The following is a 13864-nucleotide window of genomic DNA, read 5'->3' on the forward strand; positions in this document are numbered from 1 at the left end:
TTAAAGGGGGGCTTCAATAGAATCGACTCTTTAAATCTGAACAAACTAATCGTAAAACAATCATTCGAACATACAGGTGACTTCAATTATAGCTATTGCTATTAAAAATCAAAACCCATTTATGTTTAAGCAGGATTAAGGCAGGTTTAAGGCATTAGACAGTTTTAAGGCATAAATATGCACAGGCACCTTTCTTTATACAAAATAAAAAATTATCGACTAATCTAACAGAAACTAACACAAACACACATTTATACAGGTTGTAGAGAAAAGTAAAGGAAGAAAAATAAGAGTTTGAGAGCGTGTAATGATGTAAAAATCTTCAAAGAGATTTTTTTTGTAAGACCAAACCAAGCTAAACATAAATAATCAATTTAACCCTTCTATGGTTTTTTTAGGGCTACATTTAGTCTACATTTATTTACAACAGTGGCAGATTTAGGCATGGGCAATGTGGGCGATCGCCCAGGGCGGCATCTTGCTAGGGGCGGCATGGAGACTCACCCGCCCCCCCCCCCACCCCCCCCCCCCCCCCCACCCCTTCACTTTTGTCCATGAAAGGGCAGCACGACCACCGTTTGCCTAGAGTGTCAGTTAAGCTTGCGCTGCTACTGAGTGGTAATCTGGAGGTGTTACTTGCGTTCCTTGTGTGATGTTAAGGACTCCCTCTGTTGAGTGGGGTTCCCATTTGGTTAGCTGGTGGTCGGCTCTTTGTCCTGCGAGGCTTGGAGTGATGTGGAGTCTGTCGTTTCAAGTTTTTGAGGCAGCAAAGGACTAGTCGTGTCGACTTCTGGTTTCGCGGTGCACTAAACTTAACTAGACTCTACATCTATAACACCATTGACATTTTTGTCTTTCCTGCTACGCAAGTAACTGCTTACAGGTTTTCAGCTTTCTTTGAAATATCTTCTTTTGTGTTCAACAGAACAAAAACAAACTAAAATGGTTCGACATCAGTAAAGAAAGATCAAATGAGGACAGAATTTTCAGATTTTTTCAGACTGTTTTTGTGAACAGTTTCTTTAAATCCAGAGTTGAGATCTGAGATTGAGACAAAAACTGAAATTGAATGATTTATACAGTTTAGTTTTGATAACGCATCACAAACTGTGTAGCAGGTTGCAACAGTGCAATAAATATGCATGAAAAATGCAATTATACATGCACTGTGCAAAATATGCATTAGAAACATCTTAGTGTTTCACTATAATCAACTGTTCCTCAGCTAATAATTACATTAATTTAAATTTAAATGAATTAAAACCTAAATCACTAGACCATTTTGAGGGATGAAAACAATAGCAATAAGTCCTAATGTATTTCCTGTTCTACATTTTTATCTTACATAGCTGCTGAGAATCCAAAAGGCCCATATATTGATAAATAACTTTATGATGGCTGTTTTAACATTAAGATATGATTAAATTGCCTCTTGTTACAGTTATGAAATAGTTTGACAACAAGCAGGAAATGTTCATGGGCCAATGACATCACCACATTGAAATGGTCTATATGGTCATTAAAATATATGGTACCTTTATTGACATTGATTACAGCATAATTTACTTAAACTTCAGTGTTTTCCAGTGTGAAAGCTGCACTAAAGTCTCTTTCACACTCTTTGTCTCTCACCTGGCTGCCACCACAATGGTCCTCTGAGCAGAATAGATGGTGAAACAGTGCGGCACAGACCATTCGTTCTCACTCTCCTCCACCTGTAAACATAAAGAAGTCCAGAGAAGAACTTTTTCACATTTCACCTAGTTAACCATGATGATAGATAACCATTCTAAACTACAACTAAAAATAATCCTTGGTTATCTTGCTTTATAATTCACACTACTCATTACTTATCCAGTATTATCTATCAAGGGTATTCAAATGCTGAGGCTTCACACTGTATGTTCCTATAATACCGTGGGTTAATATCCTTACTTGTACTGTCAATATCACTGAGATGAATGCAGATTGTAACCCATTTAAACGAAAGCTCTAGCGTTGCAATTCTTACATTGCTGATATTTAAGCTTCTCATGAATGGAATTTTTAGAACGTAAAGTTAAGAATCCAAAATTTTGAATCCAATTTTGACAACAATTTTGACAATTTTGATAATGACATTCTGAAACACCTGTTTATATGCAATGAATGCTGTTTTTGTGGCATAATAAAGTGCATAAACATGAGCAGCACGATTGGCTGGTTGCTAACATCTAGTCCTAACATTTTAAAGGGACCGTTCACCTCAAAATTGAAATTTACTAAACATTTACTCACCCTCAAAGAGTTTGTTTGTTTTTTCAAAGAATGTTGGAAATCAAAAAGCATTAGCTATGTTTCAATTCACAAAAGCAAATTAAACTTATGTGCAATATTGTGCTAAATATGTGCTAAAACATTTGCAAACAAAGCACTTTTTCCATCCAATGAGTCAAAGAGAACAAAATCATCAAATCCTGATAAACTGGTGCCAAATTTCAAAAATAAAACTGGAATTTGCTGTGGTACGAGAAGCCACTGTCAGACTTTTTTTCCTATATAATAAATCACTTGCAACTCAAAAGACAAAGATGAAATGCAATGAAAACGCAGCCCATTGTTACAGTTTCATCGCATTATTTAATCAAAATCACATGACTTTTGAGATGCATATGCTGACATTTAGGTAAGTTTCCATCATAGTTTATGCACATTATTTCTTATCAGATGAAAAGTTTATCGTGCTCAGTTATAGATGTTTGTTATGCACATTTTAAAAATGTATGCACACATTTTATTCAAGCAATTTTTTTATGCAAAATGTGCATAAAATTTAGGTAGATGAAACATAGCTATTGACATCCATAGTAGGAAAAGAAATACAACTGCAATGGCTACTTGTTTAAATAAATCTGTACAATATCTTCCTTTGTGTTCAAAGTAAGAAAGAAGCAAGTCAAAGGTTAGTAGATGATGACTGAAGTTTTATTTTTGGGTGAACTATCACTGCTTTATCACACACTGTACATGTACAGTACATAAAAAAGCAGTGCAAACATTCCTCTGAAACAACAACCTCAGGGGGAAAAATAGCAGCTTCTAACTTACACATGTGAAACATTTCTCTACCTGGGATCAAATGGCTTATAATTAACTTGAAATTAAGCACAGTGGGAAAAGGGAAACCTATCAGACCCATAACATCTGCATGACTAGCATTATACGGGATCAAGCGACTGATCCAACCACAATGTTTGCCAAAAATGTACTTGATAACATCCTGACTACAAGTGATCCCCAATTCTACTGAAGCTGGGAAAAAAACTTGCACAAAGATCAAAGGAAAAACAAACATTTGGGAGAAGAGGATTGTGGGATTTTCCTCATACTCACCGGAGCGTCCAGCACAATGAGCTGCAGGAAGAAGCGAAGCACAGACAAGTCCTTTGTAACAGTATGCAAAGTAAATGTATTTCTTCTTTTTTTATTAACCCTTTTACTTTCACTAAGAAGTTTTTTATTTGATTATTTTTATTAAAATTATTATTATATTTCCATTTCTAATGAACTAATTATCTTACAGCATTCCAAGCTAATTTTGAATGTTTTTTAATGATAACCTACGGACAGGGCCAGACAGAATCTGCTGACATTTTTTGCTATTTCTGCTGAGAATTTTGTAAAAAAAAAAAAAAAAACCTGCGGATTTATGCGGAATTATTTTGGGAGTATCATAGCTAAAAACTTAACATATATATTTTAAAATAATATATATTTTTTTACTTTTATTTAATGCTTACAATGCAAATCCAATTAGATCCACCTAAATGGTAAACGAAACAAGTCTCTCATATAATACATCTACTGAAAGACTTATAGAACTATTACTTTACAAACTGTACTGTACATGAACCATATAAACATTTTAATAATAATATTATTATATCATAAAAATATTAGTGAAATAAATTTAAAAACAGGATTAATATAAATGTACACACATTTACACAAATAAATACATATCAATCAATGGTGGGCTAAAAATCAGCAGATTTCTGCACGAGCAAATTCAATGTGGACCTCCCTATGGGCAAAATGCCAATCTTGCTTAAAATATATTTAAAAAATAGTTTAAAATGTTTGGGAATGGAATGTTTAAGCTTTAAAGTACAATTCAGACTGAATGAAGTTCACAGCATTACATTTTACACTGTATACGAACAAAAGCTATAATTATTTGATTTAAAAACATTAAAATAATGGTTTACAATTTTACAATATTTTAAAATACACTATTTCGTGAAGGCAAATCTGAATGTTTAGCATAAGAACTTTAGTATTTATTGCCACAAATTTCATAAATTATTCTAATAGACCTATTTGATGCTCACATAAATATAGATCAATGTTGATAACAGTTGCGTAATGAACAATTTTTTTTTTATTTCTTTATAACATTGTTGTTTACCAACACAGTCTCACAGCAATTTGTAACTTTCTGATTTAGCAGCTGATTCGTATGAATTCGTACGATCTCATTCACACAATTTGGTACGATTTGCTAATCCCCCAATGACGGTTGGATTAGGAATGGGGTTGGGTGCCACACCTCCTTTTAAAAATTGTACATTTTCAAACGAATGAACTTTAGTATGACTGAATTAGCCACCAAACTGACAAAGCATAAAAATAGTTGTTTCCTTGTGGGATCACGCTGTTCTTTACACTAACTTCTGATTTTTTTACTGCTGAATAAACAGTTTTCTTTAAAAAAAAAAAAAAATAAATAAATAAATAAAAAAAAATCACTACATGAGTTTCCATCTTAACGTGAAGCATTTCTTTTTTTCTTTTTTTTTAAGTTCGAAAAAAAAATACAAATAAAATAAAAAATCTTAAATGCAAATTAGGTGTGTTTCCATCAAGTTGCTAGAGTGGCTAACTGTAGAATTTGGTAACCAAGCAACCAACAGTAAACGAGAGTTGTTGCTAGATCAGATAGGGTAGTGGAAGTTATGGAAGTTAATGAGAATTGTTTATAATATTTAATAAACTTCCCATTTGTTATATTTTATTGATGTCTACCCCCACTCCAACCCTAAACCCAACTGTCACAGTAATGTAAAAACAGTAATTGTACCAAGTATTATTACCCAATAAATTGTATTTTATGAATGCCTACTCCACCCCAACCCTAAACCCAACCGTCACAATATAATATAATAATTATTCACAATGACCCATTTATTGGTCAAAACCACCTCAAGAGCGTGTAAAAACTCGCATTATTCTTATTTTCAAATTTCAATCACTCATTTCTCACTTGATACTTCATAATGTGCATGAAAAAAGTGTGATGAAATTCCAGCTAATAACGCAATATTACCCCTTCTTAACATGGGTAAACACTTCAAAAATGTCTCATAAATTGCGGATCAGGACAGAACACACGTGCAAATTCTTGTTAATGGTACATACAGCAAATAAGGCAAGATCTCTGCTCTATGAAAACAATGCTAAGATCTGAGAGAGTGCAGATGTTTAGAGGAAAAAAATCCAGTGTAAACGTCATATATCACTACCTGCCTGCAAACTTTCATCTCAGAGAACCCCAGCGAGCCACATTAATTCCACCTTCACTTAAAAAACACTGAGAGAGAGCTCTCGTCTCATTTTTAAAGATGGGCAAGTTTTTTCAGCGTAGCACTGGTCCAGACTGTTTGGACAGGGCCATTTATCAAAAGGGTTTTTTAGGCGCGCTGGATGACATAAGCGATGAGACGTACTGATAGGGAGAATGAGCTAAAGGCTCAGCTCAATAAAACTAAAATGAGGTGTGTGTACTTCTTTTTGCCAGTTGTGTGTTAAAGGGTGATTTCCAAAAATGTTGTTATATCCAATAAAAAGGTGCATTTTCAGTTAAGTAATTATGATTCTTTAGCTCACATCTTTTTAAAGCCACTATAGCCAAATTAGCGCTGTAATTCTAAAATTAAAAAACCTTTAGAAAAACAAACAAACCACGGTCTGTTCACCATGTAGTGGTGTATTAATTAGGGATTAGTGATGGGTCGTTCTTGAACGATTCGTTCATTTTGAATGAATCTTTTGTATGACTCGAGAATGATGAGTCCTCTCAGGGAGTGAATTGTTGATTGTGAAGGTGGAGTAAAAGATTAGTTCCTTTTTCGAGTCTTCTATCGGGTTTGAGTTGTTCGTTCATCAGGTGAAAGGCAGAAGCCAATCATATGCAAGAAAAAGATGTGGTCCATTCATTTCTCGAGTCTTCGTGTTTGAGTCGTCTCTCTTTACATGCTGTCACGTGATGAACGAACGACTCAAAAACCAGAAGACTCGAAAGGTGAATTAATCAGGGCTTCTTTTGACTTAGTCCTATAAAAGCTTAATCAATGAAAACAGTCTGTCTATGTGATGTAAACGAATCACTCAAAAATGAAGACCTGGGCTGACACTATCATAGACAAAAGACCAGGTAAACAATAAATGATTATTTTCTCTTTCTTATAGCATTGTAGTTATGACTTGTTTGTAGTGTGATCAACGTTTGGTGAAGTTGTAGATATGTTTGAAAGCAGCTCCTAACATTTTTTGTAATATTTTAGGCAAATTAAATAGAATGACTCACAAAACAATTTGTTCACCTTGCCACACAAGACTCAAAGGTCCAAGTCAGTAAAATAATCAGAACTTCCCATCACTATTAGGGTTGCACCAAAATGAAAACTCAAGGCCAAAACTGAAACTGAAAACTGCATGCACTTGACCCCAAACCAAAATAGAAAATGCTCTGTGTGGAATTATTTTTTTTAGCAATTTTTACAAAGACTTTGTAAATGTACTTAATGCCTAGAAATGTACTACATAGACATGTCCTGTTAGCACATTATTTGAGTTGACTTGCTTTTATGAAGAGCATATGTAGTTCATGCATAGTTGTATAGGCAGAATTTACACAGAAGGGAAAATTGAGCTATTTTGAACTTTAACTGTTGAGCTAGTCAACAAGAGTGCTAAGCTGTTCTTGCGTTTTGATCTGCGCAACAACAAACCACCTTTACGAGATGCAAGTCATTGAAACGAGAGGGTTTTATTGTGTATGGCACAGCACAGCACAATGTGTTCTGTGTCCATTTTGGAGAGACTGGAGAGTGAAACCAGTGTGCTGAACATTGCAGTGATGTTCAGCACAGCATAGCTTTTTTTTATTGCAGCTCAGATTTTCAGCTATTTTTTTCTTTCTCTCTCAGCGATCGAAATTTTTAAGCATCCAAAGTATTAATGGAAGTTATAAAAAGAGGGACCAAAAATAAGTGATCAAATAATTTTTGGGATAGTTTTCAAACTTATGCAGAGATTTTTGAGTACAAATAAAATGGACATTTTATTACACCATCAGGCTACATAAGAGGAGACATAAATGCAAAATACGTGACATCACTGATGCAGCACGTCACATGAAAAACTTAATGCCGCCATGATGCCCACATACAAACATATATCACATTAAATCATGTTTTCTTTTGATGGTCAAGATTGTCAAGTGCATTATATATTTAAACAGTACGCCAGTGTGCATTTTTAAATGCAGCAACTGTCTGTTATGTAATGCTCCGATTTGTCAGGTCCTTTTATGGAGTTAATGTAACTTTAAGTGGTGACTCACTTTGCAAGGTCCTTAAATCAAAGAACAATTCGATTATGTTTGGGTTCAACTCCCATCCTGAACACCATATGACATAACGTACAGCATAATGACATAACATATACCATTTTACATGCTCCAGCAGTTTATTTATACTTTATTCCTAATAGAATTCCTGGGAATACTCACAATCATCCCATGCAAAGGAAGTTGCCCATGAACTTTGAACTGATTGGTTGCAGTGACCCCTTTGCTTGTGTACAGCAGCATGTCTGAAAACTTTAATAGAAATGTTTTGGTGAGCATGGACAGAAGTTTAAAATAAAATAATAGAAAATGAGATTAAAAGTTGAGTCTTACAAGAAAAAACATCCTCTGCTGGAGACCCTTCTTGGTGAGCTTGTAAAGACAACCTTCCCTGATAAATTCCTACAGATAAAACAAAAATACACACAAAAAAAGATCATACAAAAGGCCGCAGTCCATCAAGTGTACTAAAATATTGTTTGGGCTGTATTAAAATAGTGTTTGGACAATAGAACTGCACGATTTGAAGAAAAAAAAAAATCCGATTGCGATTTAAAATGTGATTTACAATAACTTCATAAAAGAGCTGCAGGTTTGATGTGGTGGTTTAAAGAGCACCGAGAAAAAGACCAAGAATAATCACGAAGTACACTACACTATGCTTCTGTTTATTTAAAACCATTTTTTTCCAATAAAGTTATCAGTTGTCATGACAAATTAAGAAAACTACAGTATTTTAAATGTAATTAATTATATATTAAATCTTATATACAAAATAGATATATAAAACCTTTACATTTAGATTGTGTTACATTTTTAACATTGATTTTATGACATTCATGGCACACTGGTCCACACACAGAGAGAAAGAGGCTTAGCAGAGATGGTGTTTCCAGCTTTCATTTCATCTCCTTAGCAGTATAATAGGGCTCATGGGTTTTGTAGTAACAGTTGTCTGCTTTTTGCTGTTACGGTGCATTGTTGGCGTGCTGCTATTTTGAAAAACTGAAATAGACTGCGCCACTGACCAGGTAAAACCTGATTTAAAGTCCAGCATAAAGCGTGTTAGTTATGTACATATGCAGGTTCAAAGGCTTAATACACACAGGATGTACAGCAAAACACAAATATCTTTACATATGAAAAAAAAACAAAGGGTTAAAATGTTACAAAAACTATTATTCACTACATAGATGTAAAAAAAAAAGAAGAAAAAACACTCTCTCCATGCCTTCAAGTCCGGGGGGCTTTTTTCAGTTTATTCATGACAATTTGCATTTGTATTAAAATGTTATTATTATTAGTTGTAGTAGTATTTATTATATGCTTATTTATATTTGTTTTAATAATAACAAGTCTAGATTTGTCCATCTGTCAGGTTTTGGAGATGTATGCATCACCATATGGGGCCTAAGAATAGGACGTGTATTTGGATAGAACTCAGTTTTTTGAACACACTTCATTAATATTGTTCATTTATGCGTTTGCTGAAAATTAGAACTGAATTTAGAAAAAGTTTTAAAACAAATCTTTACGCTTAACAAATGAAATTAAATATGTAGGCTAATGGATGTCTTCAGTGGAGTACGTTTCCTTATCCACAAAAGTAAAGGAGTAAAGTAAAGAGAAAGTAAAGAGGCTGAACGGAGGAGGCTCATTCTTTATCCTGGGGCAGATGTCTGTTAAACGGTTTTCTCGCTAGTGAAGCATTCAGTTTTTCTATTCAGTTTTTTCACTTTAAGTCCGCCATGTAACTAGCAAATTCGTCACGGCATGATGCGACTCTTAAAGGGAATGGGAGATGAGACTCTGATTGGTTTAATGCACATTACTCTCAAAACACACCCATAACTCATTAAGAGAATAAGCAAAACCCTGCTAGACCATGCACTGCGGCGCAAATCCTACTTTCCGTCCTTAAAACAGTAAAAGTGGATTCGGACACATCCTTAGTGCTTTTGCGCCATACGCTTTTGACTTACGCCTAGATTGTTAAAATAGAGCCCTAAGTAAGAAAAAGCATTTTGCAGTGTATGTCTACCAGTTAAAAAGTGTATATCTGGGCTTCAGCAAATCTAGTGCTGTAGATTAACATAAAAAAAACATAGTCCCACTCACTCTTCCAGGAGCTGTAAGGTTCTCGATGCCGATCAGATCTCTCTGAAGTTCTGTCAGCTTCTGGAAGTTCTCCAGTCGAATCAGACTGCTCTGCAACTGCGTAGCGATCTCTGCAACCTCTTTCAAGGCCTCTGGAGGAATACATAACAATACATCACCATCCGCAGATTTTCAAAACAAAAAAAATTTAAGAAGGTCTTAAAATAAGAAGGTCTACCTTTGCAGTCATCGTAGTCTCTGTGCTGGGTTGAATAATGTTTACACAGACGCTCCAGGATGAGTTTGTAGTGCATGAGTCTCTGGATGGGCTTCAGCAGGAAGGTGTTTAGCGGCAGGTAGCAAACCTTTTGCAGTTCAAACTCCTTATACACGGTCTCAAGCTTCTTCACACGCTTGGTGGCTTTCTCCAGCTCTGTTAACACCTCATCGTGCTTCTGCAGGTAACCGGTGAACTCCTGAGGAGGTGAAAGCAGCAATCCCATTACATAAATCATGGATTAACCCGAAAATAAAATTGATGTCAAAGGCTGCTGTTCTTTGTGGAAATGAATTATCATCTTACTTTCAGTGAACACATGTTGCGCAGCATTACATCTCCGATTCGTTGGTAATCTCCTTTTACATGAGCGTTAGAGCGCCCCTCCCTGTGAAAATCAAAAACGCCAATCAAACAAAAGCATCATTAAAGTGATTGTTCATAAATTTCAATGTTTTTCAATTGTCTTTTATTATTGTATTGTAAGTAAATTGTAAGTATTTTTGGACTAAAAACTAGAAAAAAAAGCATTTTATGCAGTCTCTTGGAAGCCTGAATCTAGTGGTCTGAATCTTGTGTGATGTGAAATGTGTGGGTCTGCAGCTGGATATTATCGGAGACTTGCGACATCTGTAGCATTGTGATGTGTGATTTCCGTTTTTTCGAGTGCCTTGGACTTATGATTTCTTTGTTTATATTATATTATATTATATTATATTATTACTTTTTATGATTATTTTACTTAACTCACTGCCTAATTTCCTTAATTTTGACTTATGTTTTTCAATTGTCTTGAAAATGCTTCTTGGTGTAAGTATTTTTGGACTAGAAACAAGACAAAAAAATGTAAGAAAAGCATTTAATGCAGACTCCCTCCTAACTGAACCAAACCTCTTGCCTAATTTTTATGTTTTAGATTGCCATTGAATAGTGTCACAAAACGAGGCTATATTTATGTGAACATTCTCAGTAGCCACAATTGTAACACTTCTAGCCATAATCAACCTACTCACGGCATTATCCTTCCCACTTGGAAGCCTGAATCTAGCATTCTGACTCTTGTGTGATGTGAAACATGTGGGTCTGCAGCTGGATGTTATCTGAAATTTGCGACATCTGTGGCAATACGTGATGTGTGATTCGCATTTTAGAGTTACATTTTATTGTGGCCAACCTAAGACACTCCTGTGCAATAATCAACATCATTATATATACAGTCTCCCTCCTAACTAAATCAAACCTCTCACCTAATTTTTATGTTTTAGATTGCCATTTTAAAAATATAGCATTTCTTAACTTATGGGTTTGAAGCAGCATGAGAATAAATGACCAAAAAAAAATGGGTGAACTGTCATTTAAGTAAAATACATGCCAAGAAGTTGTATTGTAACAAATGAAATTGTCTGCTACCAGAGCGCCAGCCTTTGGTCAATTTCTTTGAGAAAGCCTCGGTGGAACTCATAGATGGGGTCGATGTTGGAGAACAGGAGAGTCATGAGTCCCTCAGGCATTGCGTTTTCTTTAATCACTGCACTGCGGAACCACTGGTGGGAGAGAGACAGATACACACACCAATGTAATTAGATAGAGTTCAAAGCCAGAGATCATCTAACAGACACACATTGAACACATCCAAAGACAAACACAGACCTCCTAATTGACACAACACACATTGTACAGACATCACAGCGTGCATTTCAGACAAGCCTCACAAAGTAAACTTGTTATAGTCATGAGTCATGAACGCAGTCAGCTCTGCTCACCACTGTGATGACCTCCAGATCCTTCAGGTAAGTTCGCTCTGTTGTCAGAATCTCTTTTGCAATGAAGTAGGCTTTGTCTGTGGGATATCTCTGAAAAAAGAAAGCAGACTTATAACCACTATATGATAAGTTATGTTCTCTGTCAAAGATCTAAAGCATTTTTATATGCACAAAAGGCCTGTCTGTTTAAATACGTGTTAGGAAAAAGGTGGGGAAGGGAGGCAGTGAACAAAAATCAGTATCTGGTGTGACCACCATCTGCCTTTGGAATGTGTGTCCACTCCTCATAAATGACTTTGCAAAGTTGCTGGATTTTGGCAAGAACTGGAACACACCGTCATATATGCTGAACCTTATCATCCCAAACATGCTCAATAGGTGACATGTCAGATAAGTACTGCTGGTCATGTAAGAACCGGGATGTTTTCAGCTTCCGGGAATTGGGTACAAATTCGTGCAACATTCATGCATTACACTGCAACACGAGGTGGTGTTCATTGATGAATGCAAAAAAAAAAGGGATCCGGGATTTCATCGCAGTATCTGTGCATTCAAAATGCCCACACAAGACCAAACACACTTGAGCATTTGCCTACTCAAGTTGGTAAAAAACTACAGTCAGGTAGAAACCTTGATGAGGATGAGGATGCAGATGAGCTACTTGACAGTTTGTGCAGAAATACTTTGGTTATGCTAACAGATTGTTGAAGATGTTGAAAATGAAGTTGGTGGATGTGGAGCTCCTGGGCTGGTGTGGTCACACGTGGTCTGTGGTCGTGAGGCCAGTTGGGTGTATGGTCACATTTTCTGAAACACTATTGAAGATGACTTATGGTTGAGAAATGAACATTAAATTCACAGGCAACAGCTCTTCTGGTGGACATTCTTGCAGTCATTCTCATATCCAGCTGACCCCCAGACAAATAATGAACCATAACAATTTTGACTGTAGGTTAAAATGAAAGATTTAGTTCACGATTTTTTTTTTCCAAACTATTGTGTTTTCTTAATGTCTACACCCCAACCCTAAACCTACCCCTTACAGTGATGAACTAAACACATTTATAGTTGTACAGTGTCACAAAAATGATGCTATATTTATGTGGACATTCTCAGTAGCCACAGTTGTAACACTTCTAGCCATAATCAACCGACTGGCGGCATAATTCTTCTCACTTAGAAGCCTGAATCTAGTGGTCGGAATCTTGTGTGATGTAAAATGTGCGGGTCTGCAGCTGGATATTATTGGAGAATTGTGACATCTGTGGCATTGTGATGTGTAATTCACATTTTAGAGTTACTTTTTGTTGTGGCCAGCCTAAGACACACCTGTGCAATAATCAACATCTTTATATACCACGCCCGTGAGGTGGATGGATTATCTCGGCAAAGGAGTGTGCTCACTAACACATATTTAGGCAAATATGTGAATAACATTTGAGAGAAGTAGGCCTTTTGTGTACATAGAAAAAGTTCTGGGTCTGATTATTAGCAACCTTGTAACTTAGGTTAGCTAGCAGTCACTAGAACATAAGTACACTGTCTGCTTAATACACGCTAACACTTTATTTTGATGGTTCCCCAGAATGCATTTTAATGACTACAAATAACTTTGTGAGTGCATTCAAGCTTTTTCTACTAAATTTAACTCTCTACTACTTTATTAATATTGTAATAAGGAGTTGCAAATTAACTTGCAGTCAAAAGATTGTCCAAATAGAACCATCAACATAAAGCTGAGGTTATTATGTTAACTTTTGGGTTTTAAAGGGATCATCAAAATAACGTGTAACCTAGAAATTAACCATAATTATAGTAAAAATATCTGATCAATTACAAAATTTGAAAGCTAGCAATTTTGCACACATGTTAGCAGAAGGTTAACACAATGGTTATTCAACCCCAAAATCAAAAGATAACTAGGTGGGCTTCCATCGCCTTGTGCTGATGCACATTTTGAAGTATCACATGAGAAACAAGTGATTGAAAATGCTAAATTCAAATCAAAATACTTTCATTTACATAAAAGTTATTATGCTCGCTAGTTAGTTTTGGTGA

General features: G+C 35.6%; 1 protein-coding gene across 1 annotated transcript in view; it reads right to left on the bottom strand.

Moving 5' to 3' along the window:
• Positions 1-13864, bottom strand: part of farp2 (FERM, RhoGEF and pleckstrin domain protein 2) — a 108013-nt gene that overhangs the window by 15901 nt on the left and 78248 nt on the right. The window contains exons 15-22 of the mRNA XM_056459966.1: positions 11807-11896; positions 11454-11587; positions 10350-10431; positions 10005-10242; positions 9788-9918; positions 8003-8071; positions 7832-7921; positions 1633-1715 (exon numbers count right to left, since the gene is read on the bottom strand). Coding sequence (XP_056315941.1) covers positions 1633-1715; positions 7832-7921; positions 8003-8071; positions 9788-9918; positions 10005-10242; positions 10350-10431; positions 11454-11587; positions 11807-11896 — 917 coding nt within the window. The remainder of the gene's footprint in view (positions 1-1632; positions 1716-7831; positions 7922-8002; positions 8072-9787; positions 9919-10004; positions 10243-10349; positions 10432-11453; positions 11588-11806; positions 11897-13864) is intronic.

This window comes from Danio aesculapii, chromosome 6 (assembly GCF_903798145.1).
Source record: "Danio aesculapii chromosome 6, fDanAes4.1, whole genome shotgun sequence".
NCBI lineage: Eukaryota > Metazoa > Chordata > Actinopteri > Cypriniformes > Danionidae > Danio > Danio aesculapii.